General features: G+C 39.9%; 1 protein-coding gene across 4 annotated transcripts in view; it reads left to right on the forward strand.

Annotated features, from left to right (window-relative positions):
- The window catches only part of PARVA (parvin alpha), an 89,443-nt gene that overhangs the window by 60,977 nt on the left and 5,205 nt on the right, over positions 1-23,261 (forward strand). For 3 of the 4 annotated variants that reach the window (XM_065592224.1, XM_005311025.5, XM_005311026.5), the window contains exons 6-12: positions 2,045-2,160; positions 11,787-11,845; positions 12,935-12,954; positions 14,362-14,423; positions 15,350-15,418; positions 18,029-18,130; positions 18,978-19,050. In XM_065592224.1, coding sequence (XP_065448296.1) covers positions 2,045-2,160; positions 11,787-11,845; positions 12,935-12,954; positions 14,362-14,423; positions 15,350-15,418; positions 18,029-18,130; positions 18,978-19,050 — 501 coding nt within the window. The remainder of the gene's footprint in view (positions 1-2,044; positions 2,161-11,786; positions 11,846-12,934; positions 12,955-14,361; positions 14,424-15,349; positions 15,419-18,028; positions 18,131-18,977; positions 19,051-23,261) is intronic. The other variant, XM_042858917.2, reaches the window with a different exon arrangement.

Raw genomic sequence — 23,261 nt, forward strand, 5'->3', positions numbered from 1 at the left:
CTACCTGTTTGCAGCTGCATTTACCATATGTATGCATGCAGCATGCATAACGGCAATATTTAGGCACACAGATATCCTTTTGCACATTATGTGCAGGTAATGTGCTTGCATACAAATTGCATACAGCTAGATTGGATCAAAGCCCACTGAATATATTTAGGGTGAAAATTTGGCTCTACTGAAGTCAATTGCAAAAACTTCTATTGATGTTAGTGGGGTCAGGATTTCACCCCCAGCCTTTAATGTATTAAAAAAAAAAGACATATTAACAGCTAGGAATGCAGGAGGGGGCTACAGGATGATTTTGCCCATCCTGTGATCCTTTAAAGGGGCCTGTATTTCACCTCAGCTCTTTCTGAAAACCAGGTCCCTTTAAAGTGTCTCAAGTGGACACCCAGAATCACAAGGTCATTCTTAAAAATGTTGGCCAATAGGTTTATAGCAGGTTTTTTTCTATCTTCTTCCCCCACCCTGAGCCACGTTCCCTTTCATCCCCAAAGTCCATTGTCAACACAGATCTATGGAGGTAAAAGAGGTAGGTATGAGGAGGCAGGGTGAACATTAAGTATAGCTACCTTTCCAGCTCATCCTATCATACTTTTTGCCCTATAGTTTTCTTCCATTCCCTCCTGGCTCCTAAAGAGGGCCAGCTCCAGGCACCAGCCCAGCAAGCAGGTGCTTGGGGCGGCCAAGGGGAAGGGGCGGCACGTCGGGCTGTTTGGCGGCAGTTTGGCAGCGGGTCCTGCCGCCGAATTCCCGCCGAAGAAGAAAGCGGTGCGGTGGAGCTGCCGCCGGAGTGCCGCCGATCGCAATTGTGATAGCGGCTTTTTTTTTTTTTTTTCCTCGCCGCTTGGGGCGGCAAAAACCCTGGAGCCGGTCCTGCTCCTATACTGCAGGATGTAGGGGTGGGGGCAGGATGGCCCTGTGATTGACTTGTCTTTGTTTTAATGTGTTACGGGTGTTTGTGAGTTTTAGTGCTAAGGTAGGAGATTAACAGCAGTGGCTCAGGCCAATTGTAGTGCAAGTAAGGTGCAAGTCAGTCTTCCTTATCCAGCTCTGCCAAAGCACCTCATTCTTGACAGTAGTATCCCCAACAACATTTGCCTTCTGTGCCAAATCATGTGGTGTTTTTGCAGAGAAATCTCTGGCACATGTTTGTGACTTAGATTAGAAATGACGGAGGAGAACATTTCATTGACTCTCTTACCATTTTACTTGTGTAATAACTTAGTAGTTATTGGTCAGTTTATGTATGGAAAATGTACAGCATTGTTTTGTAGCTGTCAACCATCATTTTAGAGCATTGCCCTAAGGAAGCCTAAAAATGCAGTGCAAATCTGGACACAAGCAAAAATAATAAGAAAGGAAGTACTAAAGTTAGAAATAGATTCCCCTTTGATGTCAGTGGGTTGATACTTGATTACGGCTTACCTACAGTAAGTCCTTTGATATCTTGTAATTCTTGCTAGTGTTAACTACCCATATGAAACCTGCTGAGAAAAAGCTAAAATAACAAGAAGAACTATAACAAGTTCATGAGGAATGTTTGAGTCACTGAGTTTAGTAAGTTATTGCTTCAAGGCTTCAGCCAAAATAGGCTCATTTATCATCCTGCAGACATTGTGACACTTAAAAATGAATAAAGTGCATGTTATGAATACAAAAATATCTTTCTGATAGTTCATAAATTCATATTGAAATAAAGAGGGTAAAGGACCAGCAAAGGAGTGCATAGACAGCTGTTTCAGCGGCCGTACATAAAATCTGGCTTTGGATCAGGTTTAGATTTCCACCTTCCCAGGCCAATGGCATCCAGACATATTGCAAAAGCAAAAAAAATTTTTTGCACTGCATTTCTACCACTAGCTGATTTATGGAAAGCAGGAAGGCAGTTGAAGAAAAGGTACCCTGATAGCAGCCTCTAGTGAGTCCAGATGCCAAGGGAAAAAGTATCCCATATTCCCTGGTGTTCCTGCAAACAAAAATAAATATTTTCCTTAGTTACTTTTCCTTATGTAACTTGTGTTTTTAATATCTATTTCAGCTGTTCATGCAAAAAGTCTTGTAGCAATACTTCGTCTTTTGGTTGCATTGTCACAATATTTTCGGGCACCAATCAGACTCCCAGACCATGTGTCCATTCAGGTTGTTGTTGTCCAGGTAAGAGAAACATAACTCAGCTCCTGGAAATGATTTTGAAATTGATTGGTGAGTTTGTTGAAGAATGAACCTAATACACGTATGTGCAAGTGCATGTTATGTGTGCACACGTGTGTTTTGCTGGCTGACAGTGCTTTAAGCAAAAGGCAAAAGAACGAGTGTTATACCAGATTGAGCCGTGCCTCAGAATATCTTATTTTGATTGCAAAGTGGCCAGACTATGACATTAAGATGTATTAAATATTATTGTTGGAATGTATTTGTCTGTTTATCACACAGTATGATCTCTAGAGTTAATATTTATCTCATTTCTGACGATCTTCTCACTGCTTCTTCCTAGTGCAGATATTTAAATCAGCCCTTGCACTGAGTGATGAATTGTCACCCTTTATTAAATCCAAATCCAAGTTAGGTGAATAAATATTCTTTTTCAGCCTTATATACACTAATCTAGTCTGATTACAAGTTTTGGCTTTTTCATAAAGAAACCATCAACTGGATTTTTCTGTGCCAATCACACTCCATATTAGAGCCCAATCTGCCTAAACTTTCCAGGCTCTTCTGTTTGTTATTTTTTTCCTACTAGACTCAATTCTATTTGTGCTTGCTATATTTTGTTCTGCTTCTTGCCATTGTCTACAAATCTGTTCTGCCTTTATTTTTCACAGCTTAGTAGCCTTTACCTTTTTTGTTTGTTTGTTTGTTTGTTTGTTTGTTTGTTTGTTTATGTTGCTTGCCTTGGGCTCTTCTGCAGTATCTCTTTGCAAGAAGGCATTATTTAGACTCTCTTCAAATATGCATGACTTGAAGATCTATTAGGCAAATCTAAAAAATTAACAACTCTTATTTCCACCATTCACATGTCAGAAAAGTTTTCAAATTTTGTAATTTACTAATAAAGAAAGCTCAGGGGGAACTTCTGGCAGATAGATTGCTGAAAGCTGATAATCCTGCTCGTTGGCTTTAAAATTCCAGTTGGTGGGCTTTCTCCAAATATGATCAAAGTGACCCATGGTGAGACTGCACTGATGAGTGTAAGGCTTCAGAGGAAAATTACTTTCAATCAAACACTTTCTCTTCCTGATGTGGATGTTATACAAATATTAAAAGGATGAGTTTATCTCAAAGTGCTAATAACCACCATCCAAGAAGCCAAGAATGTATCTATCAGGTCATCCTTAGGAAAAGGACCAAATGGGGAGAGGGAAAAAATGTGAAAAATATATCCATAAGGAGCCAAATCTTGCATTCCTCTTTATTCTGACAAAACTCCCATTGAAGTCAGTGGGCTTGTTTCTCCTCTTATGTAGCACAATGGTGTAAATCAGGAGTAATTCTACTCAAGTCAGTGGAGCTACATGACTATAAGGGTATGTCTTTTCTGCCATCACAACTGATTCATGCAAAAAGCCTTGTAGCGATTCTTCATCTCTTTTGGTTCCATTCATAATAATTTTGAGCACCAGACTCCCTGACCATGTGTCCATTCAAGTTGTTGTCCAGGTAAAGATAAACGTAACTTAACTCCTGGAAATGTTTTTGAAATTGATTGATGAGTTTCTTGAAAAGTGAACCTAATACATGTCTGTGTGCATGCAAGCTTTAATCTACCTAGCTTGGATCCCAGAGCAGTGAAGCAGCAGCAGCAACACGGGCTTCAGTTCAGGCTGTATAAGCCTGCATAGAACCCTGGGTAATTACTCAGGGAGCTAGCTCATGCTGAAGTACATGCTACTGTGGCTTCGCTGCTCTGGTACCTGAGTATCCCTACACAAGCTTTAATCATACCCTGTGACTGCACTATAGATATACCCTGAAAAGCATTGTTAAGTAGGGGGCAGAATGAGAACCAGGTTTTGTTCCAGCACAGACCAAGCAGGACTGGGTCAATGTGCATGTTTCTCCTCTCTTACACTGCTGTAAATCAGGAGTAAGTGCACTGTGGCCAGTGTAGTTTCACTGAGATAGAATCAGTGCAATGTGGGAGGAGATGTAGCCCCACTGAGCCAGATCCAGTGTAAATCAGTGTAATTCCACTGAAGTCAATGCAGCTGCCTCGATTTCCAGCAGCTAAGGATCTGCCCAGTATTTTTCGAATAATTCATCTTTGTTTTTTTATCCATGTGGTTATTTTATACACAGTGAGCCTGATTCTAAATTCCTTATGGACCTGAAATGCCCATTTGAGTGAAATGGAAGTTTCAAGGAACAATAAATGCAGCCTTAGGCCTTTTTTCACTGTTTACATTAGAAAGCCTAGTAGCTTCAAACCCTGATATATTCTGTAAAATAAGGTCATGGCAAGGAAAGCTCAATAGGCTATAAAAGGCCTGTTTTTTAAATGCCACTGTTTGCAATTTGATAAAGATAGAGGGAATGTGTGTGAGTGGAGGTGGGAGTGGGAATTGGAGAAAAAATACATTTAAAAAACCCTGAATGTGTTTCAGGTTTTTGTTATCGATTTTATACACACAACATAGTGTTGCAGTGTTGGCTGGGGTTAGTTTACTGAAATACAAATTTGTTCCTGACATAAATAACATGATAAAACCCAACAGGTAATCAGGACAGTGCTTATGAAAGAGTAATTTTAACCTAGATTTCCTTCCTTTGTTTTGCACAAAAGCTGTTAGCAATTAGAGTAATTAAAAATCTAGATTATAAGCCGGTTTCTGAAAAATGATTCACTTGGATCTTCCCTGGTTCATTTCTGTATATTATTCTCCTTTCTCTCCTGTAGATTTTTTTTATTGACAGTATAGGTATCTTTTTTTTACATGCAGTGAGAGTACTGTTAAATTTCCACTGAAGGGAGTGTGAGTGTTCAGGAGACCTGGATCATGCCTTAATTTTGCATTTCTTTACTCTGTATAATATTCAAATGATTATGGAGTACATTGTGCCTAGCTTGCATGCAAGGGTTGTGGGAAGAGCATAAGAAACCTGGTGCCCATGCATAGTGCCCAAGTACATTGGTGGCCCTGCATTCCCCTTAGTGTAGGAACTGTTCCATTCTAGAACCCTATGGGACATGGTCTGGGCACAAAGAGCAGAGAGTATTGCACCATCCTAAACATGGTTCATTGGGTGCTTGGAAGCTCTACCAACTCTGAAACTCTGGGAAGAAGTGAAGAGTTTTAAAGCAGCGTTGCCTACAGGCTCTCATTAAATCACCTGGACCCAAGAGCACTTCCAAAGATATATTCATTCTCTGAGGCTACAGAATGGTTCCGTACTTCAGCGTCATGGGGCAGATTATAAGAGCAGACATCACCAAGTTCAATTTATGGGGCCTAATCCTGCAGTTCTTGCATAGGCAAAATTCCTATTGACTTAGTGGGAGTTTTGTCTGAGTATGCACTGCAGCCTTGGGCCACAGTAAAGAAAACACTGCCAAAATGCTCAGTCTGGGAAAGGGGAAAACAGCAAATGATAGACAACACAACCACTTTTATTTTCAGATATCTTCTCCCCCACCCTCCAAGATATGTTTTAATACAGAAATGGCTTTTATAACAAGAAGGATCTGTGACTAGCTGGAGCTTGCGTAGCCTGGAATGCAACCTTACAGTTATTACTGATTAGCGCCAGCAGAACTGTAAATGCATTAACTTCCAAAGGGTAGCTTGTATGTTAAAATTCATTGGTGTGAACACACATCCCTATTTGAAAGGAAGTCTCTGAACTGATACCTAATTCCCTGTGTCTTCAATAGAAGAGGATGAACTTTGGCCTTCATTTCAGCAATGAACTGTGATAAAAAATGTATGAGTTGATATCAGGGGTACAAGCTTATTTCCATTTTATGTCAAATAACGGAGTTTTGTAGAACTCAGAATGTTCAGTGGGAATGTATAGATTTTGATGGGAGAATGGCAAAAATATTTTGATTCAACAAAGTAGAAATGTTTCAATTAATTTAATTTGACTTAATTTTAATATTATATTTAGACATCACTGTAAATGTATGACATACATATAACATATTTTACAGTATTTTAATATAATTTAAAAGTCAAATTAAATTAATCAAAACAATAATGTCAAAATTAAAACTTTCAACACTATTGATATGAACTTTTTTGATGATCCCTAATCAAAATATTTTTAAAATTTTGTTTTGCTGATAATTTCAAATTTTGGGGGTTTTGTTCCCATTTGAAACAATTTCTTTAAATCATCAGAATATAATGTGCAATGGAAATTCCAAAGCCCAACCAGCTCTATTTATATGGAAGAGCTGACAGGTCACATCCGTCAAAGGCAGCATAGAGTTTGAAAACAAGTTTTTTTTTTTTAAATTTTGTGTCGTCCTGTGGAATTCGTAGTAGCCTTTTTAATGGCGTTACTGGGAAATGGGGGTAGGTTTTGAAACATCTTTGTTTATTTGAAATACCATTTTGGATGGTTAACTCTGAGTCAATAAAATTGCTCCTGCCACCATTTTTTTTAAATATTGTGTCACTTTCCATTTAATTCAAAGCAATCTACACAATGACAAATGACTTCTCCATCAGGATCAGCTATTAATGTACACAAGTGCTATATAAGGAGTCTACATGTTTAAAGTTCTTAAATTACTTTTTCAGAGGTCCATTCTCCAATTGCTACATTTGTAGGGTTGCCAAGTTTGGTTGGATGAATTCCTGGAGATTGCCTGATGTCTCTTTTCCCATTAGTTAATGGGGGATTTAGATTCAGAACTCCCATTAACATTAATAGGAATTTTCTAGTTAGTGAAGTACTTGTTCTTATACTGTACTAGAGAATGTTGTTTGGTCATGTCTTAGATTATTTTGCATACCTGCACAGGGAGTACAAGGACCCTGATTATCCCCCTGCATCACCATCCTACAAAGAGGGATGAACAACTGCCATCTTTTATGCTGCTACTCCCCTCAGGTGCAGACACTGGGCAAAGCCTGGGCTCTGTTCCCCCTCTCCCCTCATAATGCATCACTGCACCTCAGCTCTAGCACAGAGAGGGCCATAAATTGTGCCAGCAAAAAAGGTTTTTTTCTGCCCTGGAGCAAGGGTGAGGAGCCAGATTGCAACTGCGTCACAGTCATGTTCCTCCTCAGTTCCTGGGGCAATACAGCCATATACTGCCCCTTACTCCGGCTGCATTTTAAGGTTTCAACCCAGCCCTAAATAATTGGGGCATTACACAGAAAAAATGTGGTTTTTCAGTAATTTACACAGTGCTGCATGTCTCAGCAGCCATTTTCTGAGCCATGTTTAATTAAGAGACATATACAAGTCTACAAACACTACAGTTTGTTTCTTTGTTTGCAGTTTTTTAATGTGTAACAACTCTTCCCCCAATATGAAGTTTTAAGCTAAGTGCAATTGGTACTTTCAACCAGAAATTAGAACTTATTTAGTACTTATTTAAATCTATAGTTACAAAACAAACAAACCTGGAACATACAAACCTGGGGGAGGGTTATCTCAGTGGTTTGAGCATTGCCCTGTTAAACCCAGGGTTGTGAGTTCAATCCTTGAGGGGGCCATTTAGGGATCTGAGGCAAAAATCTGTCTGGGGATTGGTCCTGCTTTGAGCAGGGGGCTGGACTAGATGACCTCTTGAGGTCCCTTCCAATCCTGATATTCTATGATATATGACTTTCTCCACAAAACTAAATTTTATATATTTGTATAATGTCAGTTGATAGTAATATAATCAAACCAAGCCAAATCCTCATCCCACCACGCAGTCTGAGCAGCAGGACTCTGCATTGGGGTTGCCCATGCATCTCTTCTCTTCAAGCAAGGGAGTAGTAGCACACCTGCTTCACAGATACCACTGCCTCATTCCTAAGTAGCCACCATGACCACTGTACCCCTCTTTTTAGAGGGGGAATAATCAGTGTTCTTTGAAGTTGTTCTCCTCTAGACTCTTTCGTGTAGTGGTGATGTGTGTGATCTTAGGACAAGTATAAAATTACTTTGACACTGCCTTGTGTGATGGAGAGTGGAGAATGGTGTAACACTCAGAGCTTGCCTGATTTTTCTTTTTGTACTACAAAATTTGACGACCACCATTGATGAAAGTTAACAAAGAGAACACCGAGAGAGGCAATACATTCCTGAAATGTGTAGTCCAAGGCCAAAATGGCGGTGATCAATGTAAGGGAAGGAACTGAGGAGACTGAGGCTGCTTCTTTTGCCAACTAACTCAGACTCTCTGACAGTCAGTCAACTCCTTAGCCAGTATACAGCATTGACCACTAACTGGGTGGGTACAGCTTGCTCAGGAAGGATAGACAGGGGGAAAAGGGAGGAGGTGTTGCCTTATATATTAAAAATGTACACACTTGGACTGAGGTAGAGATGGACATAGGAGATGGAAGTGTTGAGAGTCTCTGGGTTAGGCTAAAAGGGGTAAAAAAACAAGGGTGATGTCATGCTAGGAGTCTACTACAGGCCACCTAACCATGTGGAAGAGGTGGATGAGGCTTTTTTTAAACAACTAACAAAATCATCCAAAGCCCGAGATTTGGTGGTGATGGGGGACTTCAACTATCCGGATATATGTTGGGAAAATAACACAGCGGGGCACAGACTATCCAACAAATTCTTGGACTGCATTGCAGACAACTTTTTATTTCAGAAGGTTGAAAAAGCTACTGGGGGGAAGCTGTTCTAGACTTGATTTTAACAAATAGGGAGGAACTCGTTGAGAATTGAAAGTAGAAGGCAGCTTGGGTGAAAGTGATCATGAAATCATAGAGTTTGCAATTCTAAGGAAGGGTAGAAGGGAGAACAGCAAAATAGAAACAATGGATTTCAGGAAGGCGGATTTTGGTAAGCTCAGAGAGCTGATAGGTAAGGTCCCATGGGAATCAAGACTGAGGGGAAAAACAACTGAGGAGAGTTGGCAGTTTTTCAAAGGGATACTATTAAGGGCCCAAAAGCAAGCTATTCCGCTGGTTAGGAAAGATAGAAAATGTGGCAAAAGACCACCTTGGCTTAACCACGAGATCTTGCATGATCTAAAAAATAAAAAGGAGTCATATAAAAAATGGAAACTAGGACAGATTACAAAGGATGAATATAGGCAAACAACACAGGAATGCAGGGACAAGATTAGAAAGGCAAAGTCACAAAATGAACTCAAACTAGCTACAGGAATAAAGGGAAACAAGAAGACTTTTTATCAAGAAGCAAGAGGAAGACCAAAGACAGGGTAGGCCCACTGCTCAGTGAAGAGGGAGAAACAGTAACAGGAAACTTGGAAATGGCGGAGATGCTTAATGACTTCTTTGTTTCGGTCTTCACCGAGAAGTCTGAAGGAATGCCTAACATCGTGAATGCTAAAGGGAAGGGGGTAGGTTTAGCAGATAAAATAAAAAAAAAGTGAAAAATCACGTAGAAAAGTTAGATGCCTGCAAGTCACCAGGGCCTGATGAAATGCATCCTAGAATACTCAAGGAGCTAATAGAGGAGGTATCTGAGCCTCTAGCTATTATCTTTGGAAAATCATGGGAGATGGGAGAGATTCCAGAAAACTGGAAAAGGGCAAATATAGTGCCCATCTATAAAAAGGGAAATAAAAACAATCCAGGAAACTACAGACCAGTTAGTTTAACTTCTGTGCCAGGGAAGATAATGGAGCAAGTAATTAAGGAAATCATCTGCAAACACTTGGAAGGTGGTAAGGTGATAGGGAACAGCCAGCATGGATTTGTAAAGAACAAATCATGTCAAACCAATCTGATAGCTTTCTTCGATAGGATAACGAGTCTTGTGGATAAGGGAGAAGCTGTGGATGTGGTATACCTAGACTTTAGTAAGGCATTTGATATGGTCTCGCATGATATTCTTATCGATAAACTAGGCAAATACAATTTAGATGAGGCTACTATAAGGTGGGTGCATAACTGGCTGGATAACCGTACTCAGAGAGTTGTTATTAATGGTTCCCAATCCTGCTGGAAAGGCAAAACGAGTGGGGTTCCGCAGGGATCTGTTTTGGGACCGGCTCTGTTCAATATCTTCATCAACGACTTAGATATTGGCATAGAAAGTACGCTTATTAAGTTTGCGTATGATACCAAACTGGGAGGGATTGCAACTGCTTTGGAGGACAGGGTCATAATTCAAAATGATCTGGACAAATTGGAGAAATGGTCTGAGTTAAACAGGATGAAGTTTAACAAAGACAAATGCAAAGTGCTCCACTTAGGAAGAATGGGAAGAGACGGTCTAGGAAGGAGTACGGCAGAAAGGGATCTAGGGGTTATAGTGGACCACAAGCTAAATATGAGTCAACAGTGTGATGCTGTTGCAAAAAAAGTAAACATGATTCTGGGATGTATTAACAGGTGTGTTGTGAGCAAGACATGAGAAGTCATTCTTCTGCTCTGTTCTGGTTAGGCCTCAGCTGGAGTATTGTGTCCAGTTCTGGGCACCGCATTTCAAGAAAGATGTGGAGAAATTGGAAAGGGTCCAAAGAAGAGCAACAAGAATGATTAAAGGTCTTGAGAACATGACCTATGAAGGAAGGCTGAAGGAATTGGGTTTGTTTAGTTTGGAAAAGAGAAGACTGAGAGGGGACATGATAGCAGTTTTCAGGTATCTAAAAGGGTGTCATAAGGAGGAGGGAGAAAACTTGTTCACCTTAGCCTCTAAGGATAGAACAAGAAGCAATGGGTTTAAACTGCAGCAAGGGAGGTCTAGGTTGGACATTAGGAAAAAGTTCCTAACTGTCAGGGTGGTTAAACACTGGAATAAATTGCCTAAGGAGGTTGTGGAATCTCCATCTCTGGAGATATTTAAGAGTAGGTTAGATAAATGTCTATCAGGGATGGTCTAGACAGTATTTGGTCCTGCCATGTGGACAGGGGACTGGACTCGATGACCTCTCGAGGTCCCTTCCAGTCCTAGAATCTATGAATCTATAAATTAGCACATGCAAGGATCTTCCTGTATATTGGCCTGATCCATAAAACATTGAAGTAAAACTAACACTGACTTGGAATTTGGATCAGGCCCTGTATATTGTCCTTCATTTTGGAGTTTCTTCCCAAACAAACACAGCCTCTAAGGCAGAGAGGAGCGAAAAATGGCAAGTTTGAAATAAAAATAATAATAAGGATGAAGAAAGAGAACAGGGAAAGAAAGGATAGCTAGAATGGGAGGAAAGGATTGCAAAAACTGGGACTACGGGGGCACCCTTTGCCTGGGCTGCTTTTTCAACATAGGCTGCAATTCAGCACACCGGCTCTCTTCAGCGAACCTCCGATTTGTGTGCTTAAGCTGTTTCATGTGCTTTGCTGAACTGGAGCCTTAGACAGAAAAGTGAGGGAAGAAAAATGGAGAAAGGGGAAGAAACAGATCGTTTAGTCCTTAGGTTCTCTGTTACACAAAGTGACATTTCAAGTCTCTTAGTATTATACCATTGGTGGCATTCTTAACTTTTTATTTTAACAAGTGAGTTATCTGGACTAAATTCTGTGGAATACATACAAATGGAAATAAAATAATACAGTCAAGTTTGAAAAAAAATGTAGATTTTTATTTTTATGTTTATCTGATGATATTTGTAGATCATAGATAATTTTTATAGTACCGTAAACATTAAACTGTACTAAACTAAACAAAAACCCATTTTTTTTTTCCAGAAACGAGAAGGAATCCTCCAGTCCCGACAAATCCTAGAGGAAATAACTGGTAACACTGAGTATGTCAACACCACTGTTGCCAGCAGTTCAGTAATTGAACACAGATGTGTCTCAAAAATTCAACCATTTGGTGATATTTAGATTTCATTATTGGGGTTCCAGGAGGGATCATGCTTCAGCTAGTGATTATAGTTTAGTCTTTACAAGGCTTTCAAACATGCCTCTCAAAATGTAACATTACCGAGTTGGAATTACTAATGACAAAGTAACGGCAAATCTCCAAAAGACTGAGACTAAAGGAAAGGTAGAGCAACGATGTATGAAATTTGTGCATTTCAAGAAATCTATATTGCATCCTGTTTCAAATACTATAGATTCAAAATTGTCTGAATACGTTTTTCAAACAGACAAGAAGAGGGGTATGTCTTAGGCTTTTACCTTTCACAGTTTAGTTGATGAAGTGCTAAATTATCTCAGAAAAGAAAAAACTGTTCCCCAATATTTCATTCGCCATTAGGCTCTGAAGAAGCATAAGTGACCATGGTAAAACATTTACATGTGATCTCACACTGCAATGTACAGTGGAAACATTATTCAAGTCCAGCAAGAAGCAACAGCAGAAAATTCTACTTTCTAATAGAGTGAGGAGTGTTCAGGCTAATGACTCATTATTAATTCTCATTATTATGGGTTTATTACAAGTGTGATATTTATATGAAGGATCAAATGAAACAAAACTCTGCAGTCCTTAAGAACCTAGTCTAGGCATTGTTGTTTTGGCTAGCACTTTATTGTAGTGGCCATGACAACTGGATATTTGGGGCAAAGGGAAAAGAGTTCATGAAATAAACATAGCAAAAACCTTCTCCACAAGAGAAGGCTGTTGATTTGGCTCAGCAGTAAGAAGTGTACTATTTGGTATCACCATGAACCTTTATTGAAGCCAGCAAGACTATGTTAGTTGATTCAAGATGCTATGAGCCAGAGTCTCAAGTGGGTAAATGGGTAGCGCTCCATTGAACTCTATTAACCTACTCCAGTTTCCACAGAGCTAAGGCCATATATGCAGTTTTCTTGTCCATCTTAAAGAAAAGCATGAAGTAAAGTAAATGAGATACATAATAATTGTGTTTTGCTTTTTACTATAGGGCATTATCAGGAAGGTATGGTAAGTTTCATTTGATTATTATCATTTTCTTGAGTGTACATGAATTAATTCTCCTGCAGCTGATCCGTTCAGTCAAACCATAAGTCAGGCCAGGATTTGCAGCTGCCTTGATAAATATATAAATGAATGTGTTGTAGATTGGGATGGCAGTTAACAAATAAGAGAAACATTGATGTCAGCATAGCCATTTTTAAAACAAATTATTTCTTATGCCTCTCAGCAAATGCTATTTTACAGGTGATTGGTGAGTTCACCCTAGAACTTCAATATAAAAATATTAATGATTAGAGGTTCCCAACATGAATGAAAGATGATGTTCCATAATACAACTGCCATTCCTTTTAGAGCATTTGATGCTATGCTCCTCTTTGCTTGCAATGGAGACGCTTAGTCTCTTTTAATTGAAAGAGTTGTTATGATTTTATCCTGAGATTGCACCTTTAATGTCACTGAGACTAAAACCAGAACAATGTTATTCTGGCTTACATAATTTATTCACAGCTGAGTTCAAAAACGCTGGTCATGGAGATGCTTTTTGGGTCAGGCTGTGATACTCTTACTCATATTGAGTAGAACCTTACTCCATGTAAAATCACCATTGAAGTCAATGGGACTGAGTAAAGTTATCATTCTAGCTCTTTCTGTTTAGGGAGGGCAAAAGCAGCTCTCTGTGGAGTCATTTTGTGCCACCCCAATTACTAGCCAAAATGGAGTAACTTGGGGATGATTCAAGGTCTCTTTTTCTTTTCAGAAGGTGAGTCCACTGTTACCTCAGTCCTCCCACCTCTGGTAGGTTGGCTATCTGTCCTGGTCTTTCAGAGATTACGCTAATTTCAGTGGGGTTGTCCTGCAACCTGGGACATTAAAATGTCACAGGACACATTTCACGGTGGCACAAAATCATCTATATCAAGCATCATTTTACAACTGTGACATGAGGACTTGTTATAATGTGGTAACGAACCAAGATCACAATGTAATGCAAGCATCCCATGCACTTTGTTACAAATGTTGCTCTCTCAGTGACTGAAGGTGCAAGTTCACATTGTTCATGAATTCATTTGGTTCACTATCTACCTATGCCTAGTTATCAAGGTATTTATACAGGTAGATATTGATCGTTGTTAATTCTCAGGGAGAAAATTACAGTTCATTGTTCAGATCACTTCATTAAGCAGCCCAAATCCCAGGGAAAATCTATGTTACTGGCAAAAGACAGTAATAGTTTCTAGGAGATTATAGAAAGAGACGAACAATCAGAATATACAGTAATTGCAGTAAAAAGAAACTACATTAAAAGATTCTGCTGATGCTGTTGGTCTCATCATTCATGCTCTTTAATTAGTGTTTATTATGCACTTGGATAGCTGTTGCTTGCTATGTTAACAGATTTGACTATTTTTTCAGAACGGGATGCATTTGACACTTTATTTGACCATGCTCCAGACAAGCTCAATGTTGTAAAAAAGGTTGGAAAGTGCTTTATTTCTGAAATACAATTAAGTAGCACATTAACATATTTAATGTAATAAAAATAAACTTTACACTGAAAATGAAAGTCATAATCCTGTGATTATAAATTCTGAGTGTTACATTTATTGCTTTCATCAACATTAATTTTGCTTCAGAAGATAGAATAGGGGAGATATATAGATGTCTCCATTGTAAAGAACTTTGTCATGTAACTCTGGGTATGTCTACACTGCAGTTAGACACCCGCAACCGGCCAGTGCCAGCTGACTTGAGCTCATGGCTAAAGGGCTGTTTAATTGTTGTGTAGACATTTGGTTTTGGGCTGCAGCCCGAGCTCTGGGACCCTCCTACCTTGCAGGGTCCTACAGCCTGGGCTCCAGGCCGAGCCCAAATGTCTTCACTGCAGTTAAACAGCCCCTTAGCCTGTGCCCTGCAAGCCCAAGTTAGCTGGCATGGGTCAGCCAGGGGTTTTTAATTACAGCGTAAACGTACCCTATATGTAATGTAAAAGAAAACTCAATAGGTCGATCCTTATCTCCGCTGAAGCCAATTGAGAAATGCCAATTTACATCAGCGGATTATCTGCCCCCATGTATTTCAGCTGCTATCAGATTGAAGCCTAGTCTAATAACACAACTCTCTAGACTGCTACAAATCTTTTTTTTAAGCTTTCTGAAGAAGAATCACATTATAACAATGTGTTTTAATTATCTGATTAGTGTTCATGTCAGTTCTGTTCCTCTCTCAGAAAACCAATCAATCTAGGAGTAAAATACTTTAAAAATCGCAGGTTTCTGTTTGTAACTTTAAAACATTTAGAAATCAGCTCTAAACACTGTGCACGTGCAAGTCTAACTTATGGGAAAAGTTGAAACTGCTGCTTTAAAAAGTGTGCCTTGATCGACATGTTCTTATTTTTCAGACCCTCATCACTTTTGTGAACAAGCACCTGAATAAACTGAATTTGGAGGTTACAGAACTGGAAACCCAGGTAAGAATTCATAGCCGTGGGAGGACAATTGCACCATACTATACACGTATCATAACTTGTTCAAAAGTTTCACTGGAGTCTTATTAAACCATCTTCAAAGAAAATATTTCACCCAGGAACCTCTCTGAATTGCTTAATTTTATATAGGGCTTTCATGTGAAGATAAAGACTATACTGCAAAGACAATGAGCTATTCTAGTAGTAACTGAATTTCTGGAGCACATTCCCTCAAAAGATTTGTACTTCCTTTACCATTAATATTAATTAATGTTAGCTGTACACTATATAAGGAGGGTCCAGAACAATTTTGGTCATTAGAGATTCCATAGCAGTTTTTGCAGAATCTTCGCCCTGGTATTCTGATCAAATTCCAACTTGGGCAATTGCATTCCAGCTATCTTTACTTAACTCAAATGAATAATCTCATGGGACTGCTGTGACACTTCTCACAGAGACTGCTTACACACATAAAGTTATTGAGTGTATAAGCAGTTGCATCACTGGGTTCTAAGCCTGAGAGCTCCACAGTGTGACATGGTGCTGGCTCCTCCTCCTTGTTTCCAGTCGCTAGAATGCATCGAAAGAAGCTAAAAATACATTAAATATTTCCCTAGTATTCTTTTTCTATATAAACAATTGCTGCAGTTGCCACAAGGAAGTTACATGATGCGATAGGAAGGAAGGTGGTCTGCATGATCACTAGTGAGAGGGGAGAAGTCCATAGGGCATTTTTTCCTTTAAGACATGACTCTTTTTACGAAAAAGTCTCAGAACCCCTTGTATAACTGTCTACAAGTCTCTAATAGGTATGGATTTTGCACAGGTGAAATTAAGAACTAGATGGGAGAAGACATATAAAGGCTTTCAGAAATATGGCTTTGTTTCTAAGTGTGTTTGTTTATTCCATTGTTTTCTTACTGAAGAACCCTCATTAATCAACGTCCCTAGAGACCCCTAAAAAATTCATTGAAACTGGATTTCGCTAAGCTGAAAGGTTGATTGTATTTCCAACAGCAGAGAGATGATGAGCAGCTTCAGGGAGACACTGAGCTGCTTCAGATAACCTGGGGAATTGGATAAACAGAATTTGATTAAGTGAGGCTATGTTCTAGCATTGATAGTCGTGATGTATAGATAAGATTGAGATGGCCATTCTATTCTAAACCTCTCTTCACAGTCATTCATGACTTTCTCTGAAATGTTGCCTTTGGGCAAAAATTTGCTCATGCCTGGTCTCAGCCCAGGTTCAGAAAAAAATCCATTAATCTGCTTTTGTGTTACACAAGTGTGAAAAGAATACATTTCTTTTTTAAAAAATACAGAATTCGTGTCATCTCAAGGAACTCAAAACCATGTTTTTAAAAAGCTTGACATGCTTATTGTTCTTTGAGGAATGTGATTTTGTTCTGAAATTTTTGAGAAACATGTTTTAAAATTTAAAAGTAACATGTATGAAAACCATGTGCATAATGTGTGAAGTTATGGTGCATAATGAAATAAGGATGCACCATAGCAGTTAGATGGATGCCGTCTACCTATAATTGTGTACACTGAAAAATAGGTTAATATGGACTTTACTGATCTCTGGACAACCCTTTTGTTTCTTTATTCCCCTCCTCTTTTTCCAATATATTGAGATTTCTTGTGCAATCATTAGATGACATATTCATTTCTACTTGCTTCTGCTCTGGGGCTATGTGCCATATCACAAACAGTTCGGAAGAGACGGCTGTGCCTCTGCCACAGGGCCAGCAGAATCTGAATTGAAAGTAACAGAGGGTCCTGTGGCACCTTTGAGACTAACAGAAGTACTGGGAGCATAAGCTTTCGTGGGTAAGAACCTCACTTCTTCAGATGCAAGACTTGGGGGTTGTGAGCCCATTTCTGTAGTGTGGGAGCCTTGGGATGGCTGGTCTATGGAACACACTTTCAATTCAAGTATCAGAGGGGTAGCCGTGTTAGTCTGAATCTGTAAAAAGCAACAGAGGGTCCTGTGGCACCTTTGAGACTAACAGAAGTACTGGGAGCATAAGCTTTCGTGGGTAAGAACCTCACTTCTTGCATCTGAAGAAGTGAGGTTCTTACCCACGAAAGCTTATGCTCCCAGTACTTCTGTTAGTCTCAAAGGTGCCACAGGACCCTCTGTTGCTTTTTACAGATTCAGACTAACACGGCTACCCCTCTGATACTTGAATTGAAAGTGTGTTCCATAGACCAGCCATCCCAAGGCTCCCACACTACAGAAATGGGCTCACAACCCCCTGTTCCTCCAGTGATGAATCCACTTCCCAGTTACCAAATCTACTCAGCCTTCAATGACAAGATGCCCATAACTGCAGGTCTCTGCTGGCCACAACCTCTTTCCAGGGTGTTTATACGCCCACTTGTTTATGTCAGTCTCAGATCAGTTTAGCCATGAAGGCATAACACAGTGTAATACCTGATATAAGCATAAGAAGTCACATAAATTAAATCTTTTGATGTAATTAAAAATGTTTAGGTTAGTAGTGTCACCAGCAGGCTTTATTAGGCAAAGGGTATCTTGCTTCTCAGGCAAAATAATTATATGATTTTAGAATATATACTCAGACATATCATGGTCTCTTACAGTTTGCAGACGGTGTGTACCTAGTGCTGCTAATGGGTCTCCTGGAGGGCTATTTTGTGCCTCTGCACAGCTTTTTCTTGACTCCTGATAGTTTTGAACAAAAGGTAATTCTGTTGTTGGATTTTATATTTTTATATAAAGAAAAACACTTCCTGTAATACACCATACAAACCTTTTTACATAAGACTGATGTACTCTACCTAGGTTAAAAAAAAAAAGGAACTACAGTGGTCACCATTAAAAATTCAGCATTGCCAGCATTTACTACACAGTAGTATTTGAGATACTATGGTTATTGCCTCATCTGAGTAGAGGAGGAAATTGTGTTAACTGTCTGGTTTCTAGGAAATATTAACTGTTTGTTGGCAGCCATTGCAGTGCTGCCATTGAGCAATACTCAGTATTACCACTGACTTAAATAGGACGTCTGTGGCTGAGTGCTGGCGGAATCAAATTATGAACAACAAAAACTGGACATTTGCAAGATTTCACATAGTTTAAAAATATGAAGGCATATTCCCTTATATGCACAATATACAATTTTAAGACCAAACACTGCCCTTAGTCTTCACACACATTCTCTATGCTCATCCAAGGCAATTCAGCTGTCTATTTGTACCTGGACTGTATAGTGTTCAATTTTTACTATTTTATTTTTGTTAATTTTTAAGTAATTTACCAAGCTAACTTGTCTCTCAGTGGACAGTTGAGCCCAAATCCTATTCCGATCAGGACAATCCCATTTGCAAATATTTTGATTTCTGACCAAAAAATACTTGGAATAATGATTAGTTCTCTGGTTTCTATGGACTAGATCCTCTGATGTATGGACCCATGACAACTTACACCATCTGAGGATTTGGCTCTGTAGCCTTAAACGCAGCCTATGCTGACCATGTACACTGGGCAGGAAATAATGTACAATAATGAATGTGTTCATTATATCACCAGGTCATTAATGTGTCCTTTTCATTTGAGCTAATGCAAGATGGAGGGTTGGAAAAACCAAAACCGAGGCCAGAAGGTATCCTACTTTATTTATTATTAATCTTTTTATCAGTTTAAGGATGAAATCCTATCCTGTGCAGTGGTGTTGCGGGTGGGATGAGGGTACAAGGAACCTCTTAAATGACAAAAGTAGAGAGGCAAGTCTGTCTGTAGTGCTCAGGCAATCTGTGGTTAGGGTATGTGTCTAGCTCTCTTTCAATCAGCATCAAGTGCTACATGGGGGTGTATGCTGATCCTCAGAGAAGCAGCATAGTCCTTTCAGCATGTGTTCCTCAGCCCCTCCTTGACAATTCCTGCCTTTGCCAGTAAAAGTGCTTCTGCAAAGGACACAACAGGTGATAATTCTGCTCTGGCCAGGGTAGGACTTATCCATCATGAACACCTGTACTGAACAGATGATGATATTAATAATATGAAAAATTATTTGTGAATTGTATTGCCCACACATCTGGATAACCCTACTCCCTCCCATTTCACCTTCGCCTGCTAAACCCTCCAAAATGTGCAACATAATTCATAAGGGTTGTGTCGAAGACTTATTCATTGTGGTAGGAAAAGACAAATATCAAATGTTCATTGAGTTGCCTTTGAACACAGTATTTAATTGTGAAAATTCAAAATATTTTGCATTTATCTGATCCAATGTTCCCTCATCTTCATGAGATGACTTTTTATACTGGTGAATTTTCAGACTTGTGTCTTATGTATTTCTGCTGCTAAATTTATAGGCAAGAGGTTGAGACTTGGGGGAAAGCTGAGCCCCACTGAAGATGGTGAGAGTTTCGCCATTGATTTTAGTAGAACCGGAATTTCACCCTTGCACTCTCATATAAAAACATGGGTTTAAGTCCCACTCACAAGGCTGGATTGAGGCAATCCAGAGCCTGAGGCACCCCATGATATGACATGGAGTGCCTCTGTGGCGCCACTCCTGTAGCCCCGCCCCAGCCATGGTTCCATCTCCCAGTATGAGTAGTGTGGCAGGGACTTCCTCTCCCTTCCCAGAGAAACAGGGACAGCAACTTGGGCCCCTCTTATTCTCTCAGGAGTGGCAGCTCCCTTCTCCCCCTTCCCACCCCTCACTGCTTATATACACACATGCTTCCCTTGGAAGAGCAAGGGTCCCTCAAAAAGGCAGGAATGGCAGCAGGGCCCTGCCCCAGTACTTACACTCAGGCTGTTGGGGTATCTGTTTGCTGGGCTTACTGCACTCTGCCGACACACACGCAATCCTTTTCTGGGTGGTGTTGGCTGGACATTTCCAGCACAGTATGGTGTGGAAGTAACACCCCATAGAGATGAATGGGACAGTTCGGACTTTTCACACCTATCATTGCAGGTTGTCTGCAGACTAAGGCTGACATCACTAGAGCATAAAGAACAGGAGTACTTGTGGCACCTTAGAGACTAACAAATTTATTAGAGCATAAGCTTTTGTGGACTACAGCCCACTTCTTCGGAAAGTGCACGAAAGCTTATGCTCTAATAAATTTGTTCGTCTCTAAGGTGCCACAAGTACTCCTGTTCTTTTTGCGGATACAGACTAACATGGCTGCTACTCTGAAACCTATCACTAGAGCATGTATGCTATGGTCACCTTTTCAACTATTTCTTTGTAATGATAACAGCTAGAGGCTCAGTCCTAGTCTACACTAAAAAGTTAGGTCGACCCAGCTACATTGCTCAGGGGTGTGAAAAATCCACATCCCTGACTACCATAGTTAAGCCAGTCTAACTCCCACTGTAGACAGTGTTAGGTTGACAGAAGAAATCTTCCATTGACCTAGCTACCATCTCTCAGGGAGGTGGATTACCTACGCTGACCGGAGAAACCCTCGTGTCGGCATAGGTACTGTTTATATTGAAGCACAACATTGGAACAGCTGCAGCTGTGCCGCGATAGCATTTCAACTACAGACAAGCCCTTACTTTACAAAACAAACAAACAAAAAAGCTGAAATTCTGACATAATCATAGGCCTCAGGAGCTGGGGTTGCGGGCACAGACCTTTAGGCCTATGCCTTAATCTGGCAATATTGATCAGAGTTTTTCACTTCGTGTGATGGCTGGGACTATTGCGTGCAGGCCTACTTTAGCTACATTGACGGTGACTATATCACAAGGCCTTATGTTTGGGCAATCAAAGTAAGGTGGTGGAAATAGTGAAATCCAGGGTTTCATGTAAAACAGAGAGTAGCTGTGATCTCCCACTCCTGGTGGAGGTCTAAAATTCTTATGGCATTTTAATTTTTCAGGTATTTACTGCTCTAGGGGACAGCTAATTTTTCCAATATAAATCAAGCCATAGAGACATTTCTTGTGCATTTCTTGTGCATTTTTCCATTCACATTGGGCAGGAAGTTTCATATTAAGCATTTCAATAAATGCACAAGAAATGGCATATATATATATATATATTGAAATGCTTAATATGAAACTTCCTGCCCAATGTGAATGGAAAAATGCACAAGAAATGCACAAGAAATGTCCCTATGGCTTGATTTATATATATGAGATATATATATATATGCCATTTCTTGTGCATTTATTGAAATGCTTAATATGAAACTTCCTGCCCAATGTGAATGGAAAAATGCATCTGTTTTATGTGTTATTACATTGGGCACAATGCCCATGCCTAAAATTTCCAGAGAGCAAAAGAGCATTGGAAAGTATCTTACTATAAATGTGTATACTAAATAGTCTTAAAATTCCTACACAGCTTCTATGAAATTTCTGATGAATAAATGCTGCAGAATATGAAAAACATATGTAGAAAAAAATAGTGAATATGGTAAATAAATTAGCATATCTGCATGGTATTAACTTTTTCAGGGCCACCCATTTATTTTTGTTATTTGCAATATATTATTTGCAATTATATACAATGAAAGAGCTTAAAAGGGCCCCTTTAATTTTATCTTTTACTACTACTTTGTATTCAAGAGATGTCTACAGATATGATGCTAAATGTCATCAGCCAACATTTTCAGAAAAAAAAGCCTAAAGTTAGACTCTGAAGTCCATGTTTACGTACCTAAGGATGGGATTTTCAAAAGCACCTAAATGATTTAGGAGCACAGCTTGCATTGAAGTGAATATGGACCGAAGAGCCTAAATTTAGGTTCCCAATTTTGGCCATCATTGTTTTCTTTACTAGTCATTATGATTTTCTTTCTAAAATGGCCCTAACTGCATATAGCAGAAGTGATTTCATAAACTCTGTTCATCAGTCTTTAATGAAAGCCTTGAGCTTGCAAGTTCTTGCATGGTGCAAGGCTGTTGGCCTTCGGTTACAGCACAAATGCAGGCAGAAACTTGGTGCGGGTGTAATTTAAAATGTGAACACAAACACAATTAAATTGTGGTCTCCAGAATGCAGCCAGCTTTTCAGGACATCCAACTCTAATATTTAAGGGGCACACTCCGGCAGAAGATAAACTCCATGGCTCATAGTCCAGATCCTGGTTGGACTTCCATCAGTTCCGCTAGGACTCATAGGAATTTTTGCACTCGGCCTGTGTCTCCTCATCCATGACTGAGTGAAGAATTTTAAAGCATTGTCGAGTGCAAGCTCCTTCTGGGTGACACTCCATTTTAGAAACTAGCCATGGAAATGAGCTATTATGAGAAGAATTTGATAAAATTATGTTTCTATAGAAATATAATAGAGTTCTATTCAGTGTTATGGAAGTGAATAGAAATGATTAGTCTTTCTAGAGGGTTTTTTTTAACCATCCTGTACTCCTGGGGGAATTCTGCACCACTGCACATGTGCAGAATCATGTCCCCCACAGATTTCTTTGCTTCCCCGCAGAAAAATGACTTTCTGAAAGGGGAGCAAAGAGAAGCTGCAAGAGCAGTCACACACCACTCTCTAGCAGAGCAGGTACATCATTTCATGCACCCGAAGCAGCTGGCGGAAAGGCAAATCACCGCGGGGCTAGGGACACTCCAGCCAGTGGCTCCTAACCTGAGCTGGGGTCAGCTGCTAGACCCAGCTGGGCTGGAGGCAGGAGAGGACACGACTTCCTCTTTCCTTGCAAGGAGTGTCTGGGACTGCCTCAGACCCACCCCCGGAAACCTCCCCTAGCTGCAGGAAGCTCAGCATCCTCACCTGCTTCCTGCCCCCATCGCTTCTTAACTGTGGTGGGAGAGGTCACTGTACCGGGAGCTGCTCCCCCATCCACCCTACACCCATGCATCCAGACCTCCCATAGTCAGACA

This window comes from Chrysemys picta, chromosome 4 (genome assembly GCF_011386835.1).
Source record: "Chrysemys picta bellii isolate R12L10 chromosome 4, ASM1138683v2, whole genome shotgun sequence".
Classification (NCBI taxonomy): Eukaryota; Metazoa; Chordata; order Testudines; family Emydidae; genus Chrysemys; species Chrysemys picta.